The 14,361-nt window shown below is 49.4% G+C and overlaps 1 protein-coding gene across 2 annotated transcripts in view; it reads left to right on the top strand.

Moving 5' to 3' along the window:
* The window catches only part of COX10 (cytochrome c oxidase assembly factor heme A:farnesyltransferase COX10), a 105,617-nt gene extending 102,807 nt beyond the window's left edge, over nucleotides 1–2,810 (top strand). For both annotated transcript variants that reach the window (XM_074889134.1, XM_074889133.1), the window contains exon 7: nucleotides 18–2,810. In XM_074889134.1, coding sequence (XP_074745235.1) covers nucleotides 18–460 — 443 coding nt within the window. In that variant the 3' untranslated portion in view covers nucleotides 461–2,810. The remainder of the gene's footprint in view (nucleotides 1–17) is intronic.
* The last annotated feature ends 11,551 nt before the right edge of the window (nucleotides 2,811–14,361 follow it).

Here is a 14,361-nt window from a genome sequence, read left to right on the forward strand (position 1 = left end):
TCTCTCTGCTGCTGCAGGTGCGTTACTGTTAGGAGGAATCCTCTACTCCTGGCAGTTCCCTCACTTCAACGCCCTGAGCTGGGGTCTGCGGGAAGATTACTCCCGAGGAGGATACTGCATGATGTCCGTCACCCACCCGGGGCTGTGCAGGCGGGTGGCTCTGCGGCACTGCTTGGCCTTAATTGGACTCTCAACGGTGGCTCCCCTTCTCGACATCACCACGTGGACTTTCCCCATCATTTCGCTCCCTATCAACCTCTACATCTCCTACCTCGGCTTTCGGTTCTACAGGGACGCAGACCGCAGCAGCTCCAGGAAGCTCTTCTTCTGCAGTCTGTGGCATTTGCCGCTGCTGCTGCTGGTCATGTTCACGTGCAAGAAATCGTTCCTAGAGAAGGAAGACAAAGGCGATCTGCTCGGTGAAAGTCATGGGAGGGCTATGGAAATTAGATTGCCTTAAATGTCAATTACTTGTCATCCTTGTGACACATCAGGTAGTATATTTTAGTAATTACAAGGGGGAAACCTGTGGGGAACGGTTTGAAGAAGAGTCATTTGTGCCTAGCGACTACTTCATGCGATAATTTTTTATTTTCTTCTGAAAGGGAATAGACATGAGAGCTTAAAGTATTCATGGGCCTCAGGCCCATTCACTCGTCACGGATTACAATTTAGCCTATGTCAGAAGCACCTCACTTTGGGATGGCCTTCCAAAGTCTCCGTGAGTCGTGGTCTCTCATCTCGTGGATAGGTTTCCACTTAGCAAGTCACATGCGCACACTTACTAACCGCCAGCACTGGCAGCCTTGGCGAAGCCGTCAGGAAGCGACAGATGAATGATTTAGCACCCCTTCTCCCCAAGCATCCTTTCCAAATTAAGCTTTGAAGCACATGGTGGGTTGGGTGAACTCTTCTTGTCTCGATCCGTGCTGTCCCTGCTCTGGTATTACACAGAAGCCTTCAGTTTCTGAGGCTTTTTTCAATCAGCTAATTTTCCCAAGATTCCCATTCACCCCAGTAGATTTTTAATTTTCGTACAGCTGGCACAATGCTAAAGGAGTAAGAAAGCTGTCTTTCAGCACACTAGACATCAGCATTTAAACAACCTCCCGATGAATAGCTCTTCTGCAGCATATACCTTGAGCACACACTGAGCCATTCTGCTGTACATCCATCACGGGGAATTTCTGACTCCCATGTGGTTTTACGTCATTAGAGTTTGAGCCCTGTGTGTCAGATCTTCAGCTGGTAAAAACTGCCGTTACTGTTTATGTCAGTGAAGCTTTGAAAAGGTGTGGGAGGTGAGAAGCAGATCTCAGAGTCTGGTAGTTTCAAGGCTTTTCTATGCTAATCTGTCTTGTGCCAGCCCATTCAGTCTCAGTGTCCTCGGACGAGCTTTGGACTTGCATCAAGAATTTGAACTGTATTTAATATCACACTGTGGTGGCTGAGAGAGAAGGCCTCACTTTTGGAGTATGTAATCAGTCAGGAAACATATTTTACAGGAAAAAAGTTTGGGATTTTTATCTAATATTATAATGTTGAAATTGTTGAGGCAGCCAGTGTCTCTCAAAAGCAATTACTGTGGATGGCCTCACCAGGAAAATGCATTATCTTCGTTAACTGATATGCTGAAGAACATTTCTAGCCACAGCCTAATGTGCTTGCGATCCCACTGCGGGGCTGTGGCTAACCCTCAGCCTACCTGGGGCTGGCTGTGACGCACTGGGATGCTTCCAAACACAGCAGCATCCAGCACAGACAGACAGTGTTATAGTTTATTGTGGTAGTTAGTGCCTGTTATGACTTGATGCATTTTCATGCCAAGATTTCTTTCCCACGTGGAAAGGGACTGGGCAGCATGGTTGTGCATCGATCCAAAGATACAGTAATACCTGAAATGGGAGACACTGTCTCAGTCTGATCCCAAATAAAGCCCTTCAGGAAACATCACAAATCTGCCACCACGTGCATATCACGCTGACATAAAATCTTCACTGGCTGCTTTCATGATTCAGGCCCAACTTCTGGTCTCAGTTACACTGGTGTAAATCAGGAGTGACATGGTTAACCTCTGTTCTGCTGGCGGAGGTGCTCACAGGAGCAGAGCCACCTGTTTTACATGGCTCTTAAGTAATCGGTTGCAAGATTTTCTGACTCTCAAGTGATTGCAGATGACAGGATTGAGTTCCCTCTTACTGTTTGTCTGACGGACTCCATTGTACTCAAGTTACTGTGGGCAACACTTCGTAGAAATGTCTGGAAACTGTGCAACTCCTGAATTTGTTTTAAAAATGCATCCAGTCTTCTCTGCAATAAAGTGCGTACTGTACAAAAAAAAAAAAAAAAAAGAGATGAATGCTCAAAATCTGTTTTAAGCAATTCACTTATGATTGAAAGTCTGGTACAGTTCAGTTAGTTGCAAAGATATTTAATAGTTTTGTGGCATTTCTCACAGCAACAGTATTCTTCTTGATCACTGCAAGGGCAAGGACAGCTTGTGAAATACTGGCTTATTGTGCAAAAGCACACTGAAATTAAGTTGCATGTGAGTGGAAAGGGTTTGTGCAAAACCAAAGAATTTGGTCAACCTTTAGCCAGGAGAGGAACCTGAAAAGAGCAGATGGCTCACAAAAACCATAGATTTTGCTCCCAGAGGCAGAAAGTGGTGCTGAAGTAGGAGGGTTGTGGTTTTCTCCTCAGTCATTATAGAGCCAGGCTTCAGGATGGCCTGCAAGTACTGGGTGCTGTCCTGACAAACTCTGTTTTGATTAAAGGTCCCAAGGACATGCCTGTGGTTCCATTTTGAAGCGCAGTCATCTTCATTTCTTGGGCCAAAATGTGTAATATTCACGGGTTTTAGGGCTAGGCAGGAGCTTTATAACCATCACTGAGTGCCTGCAAACTGCAGGTCACTAAGTTGCACCAGCATCTCCACGCCCAGTTGGTCTGGCCTGGAGAGAAAGCATGGTTTTAGAATGACTGGATCTGGGATCTAAAGGTAAGAAATACCTTATTTTTTTAATTAAAAAAACCCCAACTTTTTTCACCCAGAAGGTGTTCTCTGCTTTGCTACAAAATGGCCATGTGTCAGGTATGGATGAAGCCATCTACTGTCATTTTACTGCCTTTAGGAATTTTTGCTGTTGCATGTGCTTTGAAAAGAAAAACATTGCCAAACTGAAATCTTGGTTGCAGATGGATAGTACTGTAGGAGCTCTCAGGTGTCCTTTTCCATACTGCTGGTGCCACTATGGAAATGAAAAAAATACTGTCTGCCCTCATCCCAGGGTGTTTGTGGCCCTACATGGAGGATTAATGTCAGCCATCCCCACTCCAGCCCTGCTGATACTGCTGCCTAAATTCTGCAGGGAAGGAGGCAGGTGAGGTGCGTGCGATGTCTCGCTGGGGGGCCAGGGCAGTGCCAGGAGTTAAACCTGGGCTTCCTGCACCTCAGACCTGGGCTGTGCAAGCATCAGGCTTTGCACAGCTCCTTGAACCTGAAACAGAGGTTCCTGCGTAGAATTGCAATGGCTTTTTTCCTTGTCCCATTTGGAGAACTTGAATATAGGTCGTTTGTCATCCCGTTATCCTGATTACTTGGGATCTCCCCATGAAACGGCCCTCCTGGAGAATACCTGCTCTTTATGTGGGAGTGAAAAAAATATCAGCAATGTGCCGTGTCCCTCCTACCCCCGGGCCTGCTGGTAGCCGAGATGGTCCCATCCAGGTGTTGCTGTTACAGCGGGCAGCTTTGCACCACCAGAAGCCTGTACTGAGGCTCACAGAGGAATCTGAGCCAGTGACTCAAGAGGATGAAGCTGGTTTTACTCTATTTGGACTTCAAACCTTTTGTGTGGTTTTGTGGATAAAACAGTAGCCCTAAGGCTCAGGGGATCTTCATTCTTTCCAGATCTCTGCTGAAGAAATGCACTCCATCTGTAAAACAGGGACAAAGATACTTCGCTTTGTTGGATGAGTAAACAGCTCATGTTTTTGTCAGTCCCATACCCTTTATTCTGTACGGCCCTGTGCAGAGAGCACTGGCTGATGGTTTGCGGAGCGTTGCAGAGAGCTGGTGCTGGATTCCCCCCCGCATCTCTCCTTTGCTCTGACCTTCAGCGAATCACTTGATCTCAGCACAGCGCTTGCCTGGCAGGACAGCACGGGGAGCTGAGCTACGCCCTGTGCATTGCTCCGAGCCCCTGCGTTTGCAAGGAGCCCCCAGGTCCCGGTGAACCCGCCTGCAGTACCCCGGCATGGCAGGCGTCCCAGCAGGCCAGGCAGTTGTGGGGCTCTGCACTGTGTTCCAGCATGAATGAGGAAACCCAATCCCTGCGCACACAGCTCTTTCCCTTCTCGTTTCCCCCACTGGGTTTTTTTTTCTCGCTTCCTGTATCAATCTCCGATATAATCTGCCCCAGCAGAGTAACACATTCACACTCTCCTGGCTCCAGCAGCGTTTCCCACTCAGCCAGACCATGGCATTTCAAGGCTTACACAAAACACACACATCCTTTTCAGTTCTGACGATCCCAGGAGAGTAGGAATGGAAACAGAGTGATACTATTAGAAATCATTATCATTACAGATAGAAAGCGTGTTGTCCTTGTTGCTCTCCAGAGGTGATTAGATATTCCCCTTTCCTTGGAAATGCAAGCTGTCTACAGAACACTTTGCTTTTAAAACAGAAATATCAGCACTGTTTTCCTACCAAGCAGCTCTGCTGGAGGTGGTAATACTAGAAGCTCCGTTGCAGGCTGTCCCTGATGGCATTTCTAGTCATGGTATTTCTTAACCAGGCGAAGAGCTGGCCCCGGCAAGCGCTCGTGGGATGCAGGATGCCACCTGCGCTGGTGGGGTGGCCTTGGGGTGGTTGTTTGCCTCTTTTTCCAGTCATGGAGAAGGCAAGTCCTGCAGGACAGGGCTTGTGCCCCATAGGTGTGTGTCCAGCACTCGGCCCTGCCAAAGACACGTCAGAGTCTGGTTCTAACATTCATCACCTCCCAAACAGCGCGTTGTTAATTTGGAGTCAGAGATGACAACTGAGTTGTGAGGTCAGAAGCGTCATTGGTGAGGACCCTCCTTTGTGAGAGTCCCCCAGACTGTGACTTACTGGGTGGTTCCATTGATGTTTTTTGGTCCCTTCTGAAATAAATGTACTACAGACTTTTAGGGCTTTGACACAAAGTTTAGCAAGCTTTGGAGGTGCCTTCCAAACCCTTCTGTCAACGGAGCTTGCAGTATTTTGAACGCGAGACAGTTACTGTGCTCTGTTAGAGCTTGCGTTGGTCTGGGTTGCCGTGTCACAAGGATGCCTTCACCTCCGAAAGGCTGTTGTCAGGCCCAGAGCACTCAAATTCCCCCTGACCCAAAGAAAAGGAGGTCTTTCGAGCACAGCATGTGTACAGTGTCCCAAGCCATTTAGACCGCCATCAGAAGTACATGTGTGTAAAAGAGCTGGCAGGAGTATCTCTCATCAGCTCTGCCTTGTACACTTTCCATCACCTCTGCTTTTCTGCTTCCAGACTTTAACTGTTTGCACTGAAGATTTTCCAGCCTGGGTCAGTGCCTCAGGCTGGGGTTTAGTTTCCAGTGTTTCAAAAAGGCACAGTTCAACTGTTTCACAGAACAAGGTTGGCAGAAGGAGCTGTTTTCCCACAATGTGGAGACGTTTTTCCTACCTCTCCTAACCAGTTCTGGCACCTCCAGGCCTTGGAGCGAGAACTGACGATCTGGCAGCAGGCTCGTGCGGGTTCAGGTTGGTGCATTTATCCTTTCTGGGAAGGTAACCGTGTGTTTCCCTGAGTCCCTGAAAGGTTACTGCTTCCAAATGCTTGTTTGAGCGTTGCTTCTGATACCTCTGAAGATGCTCTGAGCATGACAGGTACAGACCGTACTGGGGAGCTGGCGGGAAGATGCTGCCACAGGCCTTGTGCTTTAGGGGAGCACAAGGACTAAAAGAGGTGCCTAGAAAGGAGGATGCCTGGCTGTCCCTGCTAGAGCTGGCAAAGCTGCCCTAAATTCGTACCTCTATTACCATTTTTCTAGGAGCCCTGGTTCAGTCCTGCCTATTGAGCGAGGCAGAGTGCAACACCCAAAGGGAGGTTTTCATGTGTCTCTGAAGTGTGTGTGGCCCCAGAGCCCAGGGCAGTTTGGTGGTTGAGGTTTTTATCCCCTTGGACACATGGCAAGGTCCTTTCTGTCCCTTGTGCCCCTTTTTAACACTTTCTATTGTAACTACAGCTTTCCTTTGATACATATTTTTCATGAAATACGTGCTATAAAATGCATTGCTTGTACCTGTCTAAACTGCCTCTGTAGCCAGACTGTCTTTGCTTAAACACAGACTTTGAGGAATTGCCCTCAGTGATTTGAAACAGAAGGGCTCCAATCTCCCAGACTGACCGAACTGGCCCTGACTGGGACCAGTAGGGACATCTTGCCCATCTTCCTCCTCTGAAAAGCAAGAAGGGGGAAGAAGGAAAGATGCACCCCTGTGGGTGGGGTGGGGTAGAGCCCAGACCGTGGTGCCAGGGGAGGACAGAGCTTCCAGCCAGGCAGGATGGGCTCTGCCGCGGACCCTCTCATCCCGAGGCGCGGGGACTGGCTGCCCAGATGCAGACGGGCACACAGAAGTTGAAGCTCATTTATAAAGAGGCAGCTGGCACAGGGACTTGCCTTTCGTTTTCTGAGCAACGAGAAAGATCAAGACTCGTGCTGCCGAGGAAGGCTGGGAGATGTTTGGGATTTTTTTTGGCTAGGGAGAGGAGGCACTGTATCAAATTAAACTTGAAACAGAGACGCAAACGAGGTGATTAAGGCATTTCCGCTGTGCTTCCAGGGGAGCTGCTGGATGGCATCCAAACCGGGGAAGGGAACAGCCTGAGTTTATCAGCTGAACTCGGAGGTTCGTACCGGTAGTCACACCGCAGAGCAGCCGAGGGGCTGGGTGACCGACACGCTGCCCCTTGGCTGTCCCCTCACCAAACCGCTCCCAGCCAGCGCAGAAGGGGAACGGAGGCATGCCGAGGGGAAGCGGGATGCCTGGGGCCACATAGTCACCCAGCAGCAGAGAGAAATACTGTTTAGATTTCTTCTCCCCCGTCTGATGCCCCTGGCCTGCTGCTTAGGGCCCCTGTCTGCTTGTTAGGTGCACTTGGCTTTCAGCGGGAGCAAGGGCTGGCAGGAGAGGCGATACACCCCAGGCTCCCACTCAGGAGCAGCCTCGCTGGGCTTCCTGCAAGGGCTGCTCCGTGGGGATGTTCCCACGCTGCCCGTGGGTGAGATGAGGAGCCACCGCGCGGGAAGGATCACAGTGGTATGAACTACCTGCAGGGCTCAGCCTTGCTGGGCTCTGGCCTCGGACCTGTGCCCTGTGCCGGAGACACCGTCTCACTGCCCAGCTCGGAGCCAACGAGCCTGCTCCAGCACCGCCGGCCCTTCGAATGCTTTGCTTCTAGTGGGGGCTGCAGGGAGGCCATGCTGGATGGACGGACAGACGGACATGCAGCCACCCGGGCCGCTGGCAGGGAGGTGCAGGCTGCGAGTCGCTTGGCCGCGATGGCGGTGAACTCCCTCTGTTGACTTATCCTGAAGTTGCACCCCTTAATGCAGCGGTGTCCCTGTCTCTGGTAATAAATAGCACCTTCCGTAAGTGTCTTTAGCCCTTACTAAACCCAGACCGGACTGATTATTGCTGCTTTTGTAGCCTTTACAGAGCTGTTTTTATTTATAATTGCACCCCGCTGGTGTGTTCATAATGATTTTCCCTGCTGCGTCCCATGCGGTCCAGTGCTACAAAGCCACATTTTCATAGTAGCTGTTGTTGGTTTTAATCACTTGTTATTCGGATGATATATTAACAGCAGTATCTCTGTAAGGCTTTAGAGTGTTTTCTTTTTCAAAACATTCACAACAAAAGCTAAGTGTTAGCCCTAATAAAACGTGTGTTTCGTTTGGCTCCCTCCTCCAGCGATGAATCCAATTAAATGAGCATTCAGCAGAGAGCCCATCTCACCCCATCCCACCCTGCCTCAGCCCCAAAACCTGCTCCTAAACCTCTGATTAAAAGGTGTTTGAGACTCCAGAGGGAAGAGGGGTGCTTGAAAGGCCCCGCGTGGTTGGAGGGGTGTGAGTTTGTAATTGCCTATGTGTAGACTGTAGAAGCCTGTAATAATCCAAAATATACTTTGCAGATGTTCATTTGCACCTTGCGAGTCTCCTAAAACCCCAATAACCCATTATACCTTATTTCAGAGAGAGAAAGGGCAGTGAGGCTGGGTGGTTTGATGCTCTTGGGATGAGAACCCACTGCTCAAAACAGAAATAAAACCAGAGCTGCCCATTGCCTCCTGAGCAGGACGCATCACCAAGCTTGGCATGTGGGTGGGGAGGAGTGGGGCGATGCTCTTTATTTTAGCCATTTATGGGGGGAAGAAAACACCCAGCAAAACTTATCTTTGTTGGAAGCGGTTTAAATGAAACATTTAACTAGCTGAGGCCACTGCCTTTAATTTCATTCAGAAGGGGGGACTGTGAATGGACTCCTCGCCCACTTCAAAAGGCCGTGGCAGCATGTCCACTGCGGTGCAGGTCATTCATGGACACTACAGGAGATGTGAAAACATCTGCTAGGTCCTTGCCTGCTCCTTTCAGTACAGTTACTCCCCTTGCTAATAATTGTCTGTGTTCTGTCATCTAGAAAGGGACTTTGTGTGCCTCCCAGGTATTCTAATGCTAATTTGTTTAGTTAAAAAGGAGAAGAGGCTAAACAGATGTGAACCATTTGGTTAGGTTGTAGTTCATTTGTTAGGAAGTGCAAAGGATTCTTGGCAGGATATTAAATATTACCTTGGCTGCTCACAAACACTTCATATTTCAAGAGAGGAAGGGAGGTAGGGACTGCACTCCATAAATCAGCCTTTTCAAAGAGACAGAAAAAGGCAAACATTTGATAAATCTGTGTCATTATACTTAGAGATCAAAGGGGTTTTTACATATGTATTTATGCAACTGGCAACCTAGGAGACAATAATAACAAACATAGATCTCTGACAGCTTTACAAAAATAAAAATTAGCCGGTTCTAATCTGTAATTATCTGGGAAATGTGCGAGGTAGGAGGTTGCTAGCAGTAGCGCTTTAAGTTGCTAATGTCGAGACGGTGAGCGAATGTTAAGTCATTCATAAATACATTCGGAAGTTCCGTGGGCAAGAGATTGCAAAAGCCACTGGGTGGTAGCTGGCCATGCCCGCTGCATGTGCAGACCTGGTTTTACACACCGAGCCCAAAATAGGCAGGCAGTAGTTATCAGAACCAAAAGTCACCAGGGAAAGCAGTGTTTCACCATGTGCTAATCGCTTTTGTGATTTTCCAGCAGATGATCACCAGGAATCTACCAGAAAGATCCCTGAAGACAGGAAGATTTCCACCCCTGGTCTCTGTCCTGACTGCCAGTAAGTTACAGATCCATGTCTGATAGCTTCCGCAGCCCGGCGAGCCTCTGTGTTGGCCTGGATGAGCCCTGCCACTATCCCCAAATTAGGCTGACGCATTTTGTACAGCTACGTAAGAACAGAACTGGAGCCAGAGACTCAGGTAAGTCAGGGAAGAAGCTTGAAAAGACCCCAGAAGAGGTTTGCAAGCAGCAGCAATAACAGGAGGACTAACGGGGCTGGAGTGCGTATCGCTTTAATCCAGGACAGAATTTAGCGGAGGAATTGAAACCTCTCCAGAAGCAGCAAGGGCCGTCGCATCGCTCAGAAAACAAGGAGAAATCCAGTTGTGTGAAAATCATTCCATGGACAAAGCAATGCAGCCACAGAAATTAGAGAAGGAGAAGTAGCATTATGTCATCTCGCCTTTCCTTTTGGCCAGTCACTGGGCTGATTTCCTATTCTCTTGTGCTGTTATAAAATGACTTCAGCAACTTGGTTTCTGCTTGTTCCCATGGGAAACTTCCACAGTCTATAGATTTCACTGGTAGGAAACTCTTCTTGACAGTCAGACTATATTTTCCTTTACTCAATTCCATCACATCACTCCCACTTATGCCTCCTTGGAGCACCCTAAACGCTCTTCTCCATTGAAGTCGCTGGAGTTATGCGGGCAGTAAATTTGGCCCGTGGCACTTGGAGAAATAGATATTAAAACCCCAGGGACAAATTAGGGGGTGAGGGGAGGGAGGGCAGTGAGGGAAAGGAAATGGTTTCAGGTTGAGAGAAACAAGATCTCCTCTTACATCTGTACAGCGGTGCTGCCCGCTGCCCCGGTGGGAGCACGCCCGGGACTCGGCAGCAAAATGCTGCAAGAGGCAGCGATGTCCCTGGGATGTCCCTGCACACCGGTGTGGTTACGGAGCCACTTCTGAGGCTCAAGAGCAGTAGGTGGCACTTGGGCTTATGTGCAGAGGGATTGCATAAAGCCCTGGGAACTTTCTCTGCCAGTGGCTGTCCTGTTTTGAGTCCCAGTGATGCTACCCACAGCCACCCCACTGCCTCTCACCCCCGGGGTGGCCCAGCCCCACCATGTGGCTGTTTGCAGCTGGGATGGTCACTGGCTGCTGGTCCAGCGATCCCGACCCACAAAACACTCACCTCAAGCTGTGTCTCCGTGGGTTAATACTAACACATGCATTTTTCAGGACAAAATCCCAAATGCCCTGGGCCCTTTCCCCCAGCTCTTACCTCACTATCGTGACATTCATATGAGTCCAGCAGATGTGTGCAGTGATGGAGCTGCTGCGGTACAAAAGGAGAGGAGGCTGCTGGCAGACACACTAGATTTATACATCAGCTTCCCTCCGTCCCGAAATAGCTGCAGCCCACAGGGTGCCCTGCAAAGTACCCGCGTGGCAGAGAGGAAGAGAGGGGGACAGCACCGAGGACTTCTTAGGGTGGAAGAAGTGGAATAACGATATGCGAGTTCTCTCTTCCTGGGACCCTGCAAGGGGACAAGAGCTGGGGACACGGACCCATGACTGAGGAGCATCTGAGACTACAAAGCAAAAGACCAGCAAGGACAAAAAACCCCATTATAGATACCTCTGTATGGAAGAGGACACACGAGAGCATGCGGAAGCCCCACACCAAAGCCCTGCATCTCTGTGTGCTAGGTGCTGTATGTTCCCAAAGAGGAGGTGGTGGTGGCTGGTCACCTCCTCTCTGGCCAGGTCACTGTATGTTGCAGCGCTCCAGGGTTCAACGCTCTAGAATGCCTTATTTTCCCATGAACATGCATTTGATTAACATCATGAAATGGTGAATTACTTTTCTCCAAACAGAACTGTGACTGTGTCAGGAAAACGGCATCCTGTCTGGCTTGGGACCAAGAGCATCCTGGCTTGCTTTTGGCTACCTGCCTCTACATATCGCCCCAGCAGGAGTGGGTCCTGCAGATCTTTAGACTGTGTGTGCCCTGTCACTGACATACAAGTCTTACTACTCCAGAGGAAAGAAAGAAGATGCTGAGCATCTCTGAACTGGCCTGTTCAGTGGCAGGAAAATAATGTTTGCTAAAAGGATGTACGGATTTTCTAGTTGGGAAGAGATAAGCAACAAGGTAAAACTCAGCATCAGGCCAACAGGATAGGATCGGGACTGGGGGATGCTGCCTTGTGTCAGACTCTGAGATGCTGGAAAGCACGTGACTGCAGCTGCAGGGCACACGGCCTGGGAAGAGTCATCCAGGGTGAATGCCGGCGAGGTGAGCCCGCAGACCGGACCTTTCCACTGTCCTCGCTCGGGACTTTGATCATCTGGGCTTGAAGTTGTGCTGAGTTCTCTGCTTTCTGCCCTGTTTTCACAAGTACGTTTTGCAGAGCTGAGCACCCTCCAGGCTCATCTCAGCAGTGCTCCACTAAGCGCCAAGCGACCCCTTGTCAGGAGCTGCACCTTCCCAGTGCCGTCTTTGTAATGAATCAATCATCAAAAAATGGGATCCAGAGACCATACTGATGCAGCTCAATTAGTTTATTGATTAACCATCTAGCAAGACAGCTACTATTATAATTCAAGGGCTCTGCAGCAACAGCACAGAGCAAACCCAGTCTTGCATTTCTGTTTGTGCCCATTTCTTTCCAACCCCAGTTTCTTCACGATGTAGCCCCCATCGCTCTGTTGCCCTCATCAGTGGGCACAACACACGTGCTCCTGCCCCAACTGCTGCATGTGGGACCTTAAACAAATTGCAAGAGCCAAGAGGAAGCGTGCGAGCCGTGCTGGAGCTCTGCTCTCGAGGTGGCAGCAGGTATGGAGGAGACTCGTGCCCTACCGAGCAGCCTCCAGCTGGAGGCACGTGGGTTAGTCTGGAGGATGGAGCCACAACTGGTTCCCAACCCACTTGTCAAAACCTGTCCCACTGGCACCCCCTGCTCCAGGGAGAGCTCAGACTAAGCGGGCTCAGCCTACCTTTGCTCGGATGCTGTTTCTGATCACTTACCCATTTGCCATTCCTAGGGAGAAAACTCCTGACGTCCAACTGTTGAAGATACAATTACACTAAAACCTATCTTGGGGCTATTTTTCTTAAAAAGCCAATCCAACTTTTACAAGCTACAGCTGACATATATTAAGGGCTTAAACCAAACTTTCTGTGACATTTTGTTGATGTTATCCTGGCTGGTGCTGGTGGATGTAAGGAACAAGGAGAATTATTCCATCTGAAGGGTTTTCCTGTTACCTCATGGGTGTAGGAACGTGCAATGGAGCCACCTCTGCGCATAAGCAGCAGGTTTTGTTCTGAACTGTACAAAACACCAAGTGAAGAGGTGAGTAAATCTGGGTCCAGGAAAGCCAGCCTGTGTCACCTGTGGAACAATTGCTGCCCGCAACTGTGATTCATGCATTGCCTAGAAGTGTGCTCTGCAATTCTCTTCACAATGACCAGTCTGGGCCAGCTGGCAGAGCTTCACCGGCACATAGAGGGAAGCTAGAACGTGATTCCTCCTGCAACTGTGTTTCTGCTCAGCTCGTATCACCCTTCATACCACAGAGAGACCAGCAGTGCCATCTATTTCATCTCACAGCAGAGAAGTGCTTGGGGGTCGTTCGCTGTTTGACTCCATAGCTGAAGCACAAAAGATCCCAATATCTGCTTTGCAAATACCCAGTCCCAGGAAGAGTGGGGACCAGTGGCACTGGTACTGATGGGAGTTTGGGTGGCCCAGACCCTGTTTTTAGCGCTGTGTTAACCCACTGAGCAGCTTTTGGAGAAGTCATACGCCTCTCAGGGTCTTATTTCTCCCTTCAGTCTGCCTAGTTTAATTAGTTTGTAAACTCTAGTTTGTAGCACGGATTACTTTACAAGATGCTCACACAATATCCAGTGTGATCAGAGCAATTCACTCTTGCACGACACTTTTCATGAATTAATGTGAAGCCGATAGCTGAAGAAGACAGCATTATGCTGTTGCCTCTGACACACACGAAAATCAAGGCCCTTGGTGGGTAAAATATTTGCTGTTTGTTTGGCAGCAAGAGTTAAAAATAAAAGGTAGGGGATCCAAGCAAAACCTGGCTGTGCCCTTAAAGCAAGAGTGCTGTGAAAGCAGGCTAATTCAGCACAAAACTTTATGCATCTTCTAATAAAGTCATGGTAGAAAAGCTGCGTGTATGCATCGAGGCTGCCGAGTTACATGCTTGTTGGATGAATGCTGACGAAGGCGCATCCATGGAGAGTGCAAAATCCTCACCGGCTCCTTGGGAAATGCTGGCAGGATCTGGTCCTGGAAAGGAGGGTCCCAGAGCTGATGGCGTGGTGGGAGGGGTCTCCTTGGCCAGGCACTCTTGTTTCGGCTTTTGTGGGCTGTTGGGTTGTGTTTGGTCTCTACGTGTTGCTCCCGATATGTGGACTGTGACAAATCTCACCAGGTATTTGTACAGGCAGGGATTTCAGAAAATACAGTGCTACGAGAGGTGTGGCTCATCAAACAGCCGACGCACATCACAATAATAGGTAAATCCAAATACTTTGAGGAGGAGGAGGAGGAAATGACTGAGATGCCCCCACTGCTGTGATGTCCCAGTGCTCAGCCCCCAGCTGGCAAGTCCCTGTGGCCATGGGGGGATGGGGAGTGGGAAATCCCAGCCTGGCCAGGGACAGGCAGGAGTACGTGGGCTTCCTCCCTTCTCTTTCTGTCCTGCAGCCTCCTGAGGAGAGATGCAGCCATCACACCAGGGTGTGCAGCTGTAAGCTCTCCGGGACATGCCTGCCGGGTGGGAAGGTTGGGCTGCCGTCATCTTAATCTAGCTGAGACACTAAAGGAATGGAGGGAAATGCGGATTGACAGGTATAATCCAGAATTGCATTATCTTGTCTTACGGTCCTCTTTTGTGTCTGTACAGCAGGTAGACCGCTGAA

This window comes from Strix uralensis, chromosome 19 (assembly GCF_047716275.1).
Source record: "Strix uralensis isolate ZFMK-TIS-50842 chromosome 19, bStrUra1, whole genome shotgun sequence".
Classification (NCBI taxonomy): domain Eukaryota; kingdom Metazoa; phylum Chordata; class Aves; order Strigiformes; family Strigidae; genus Strix; species Strix uralensis.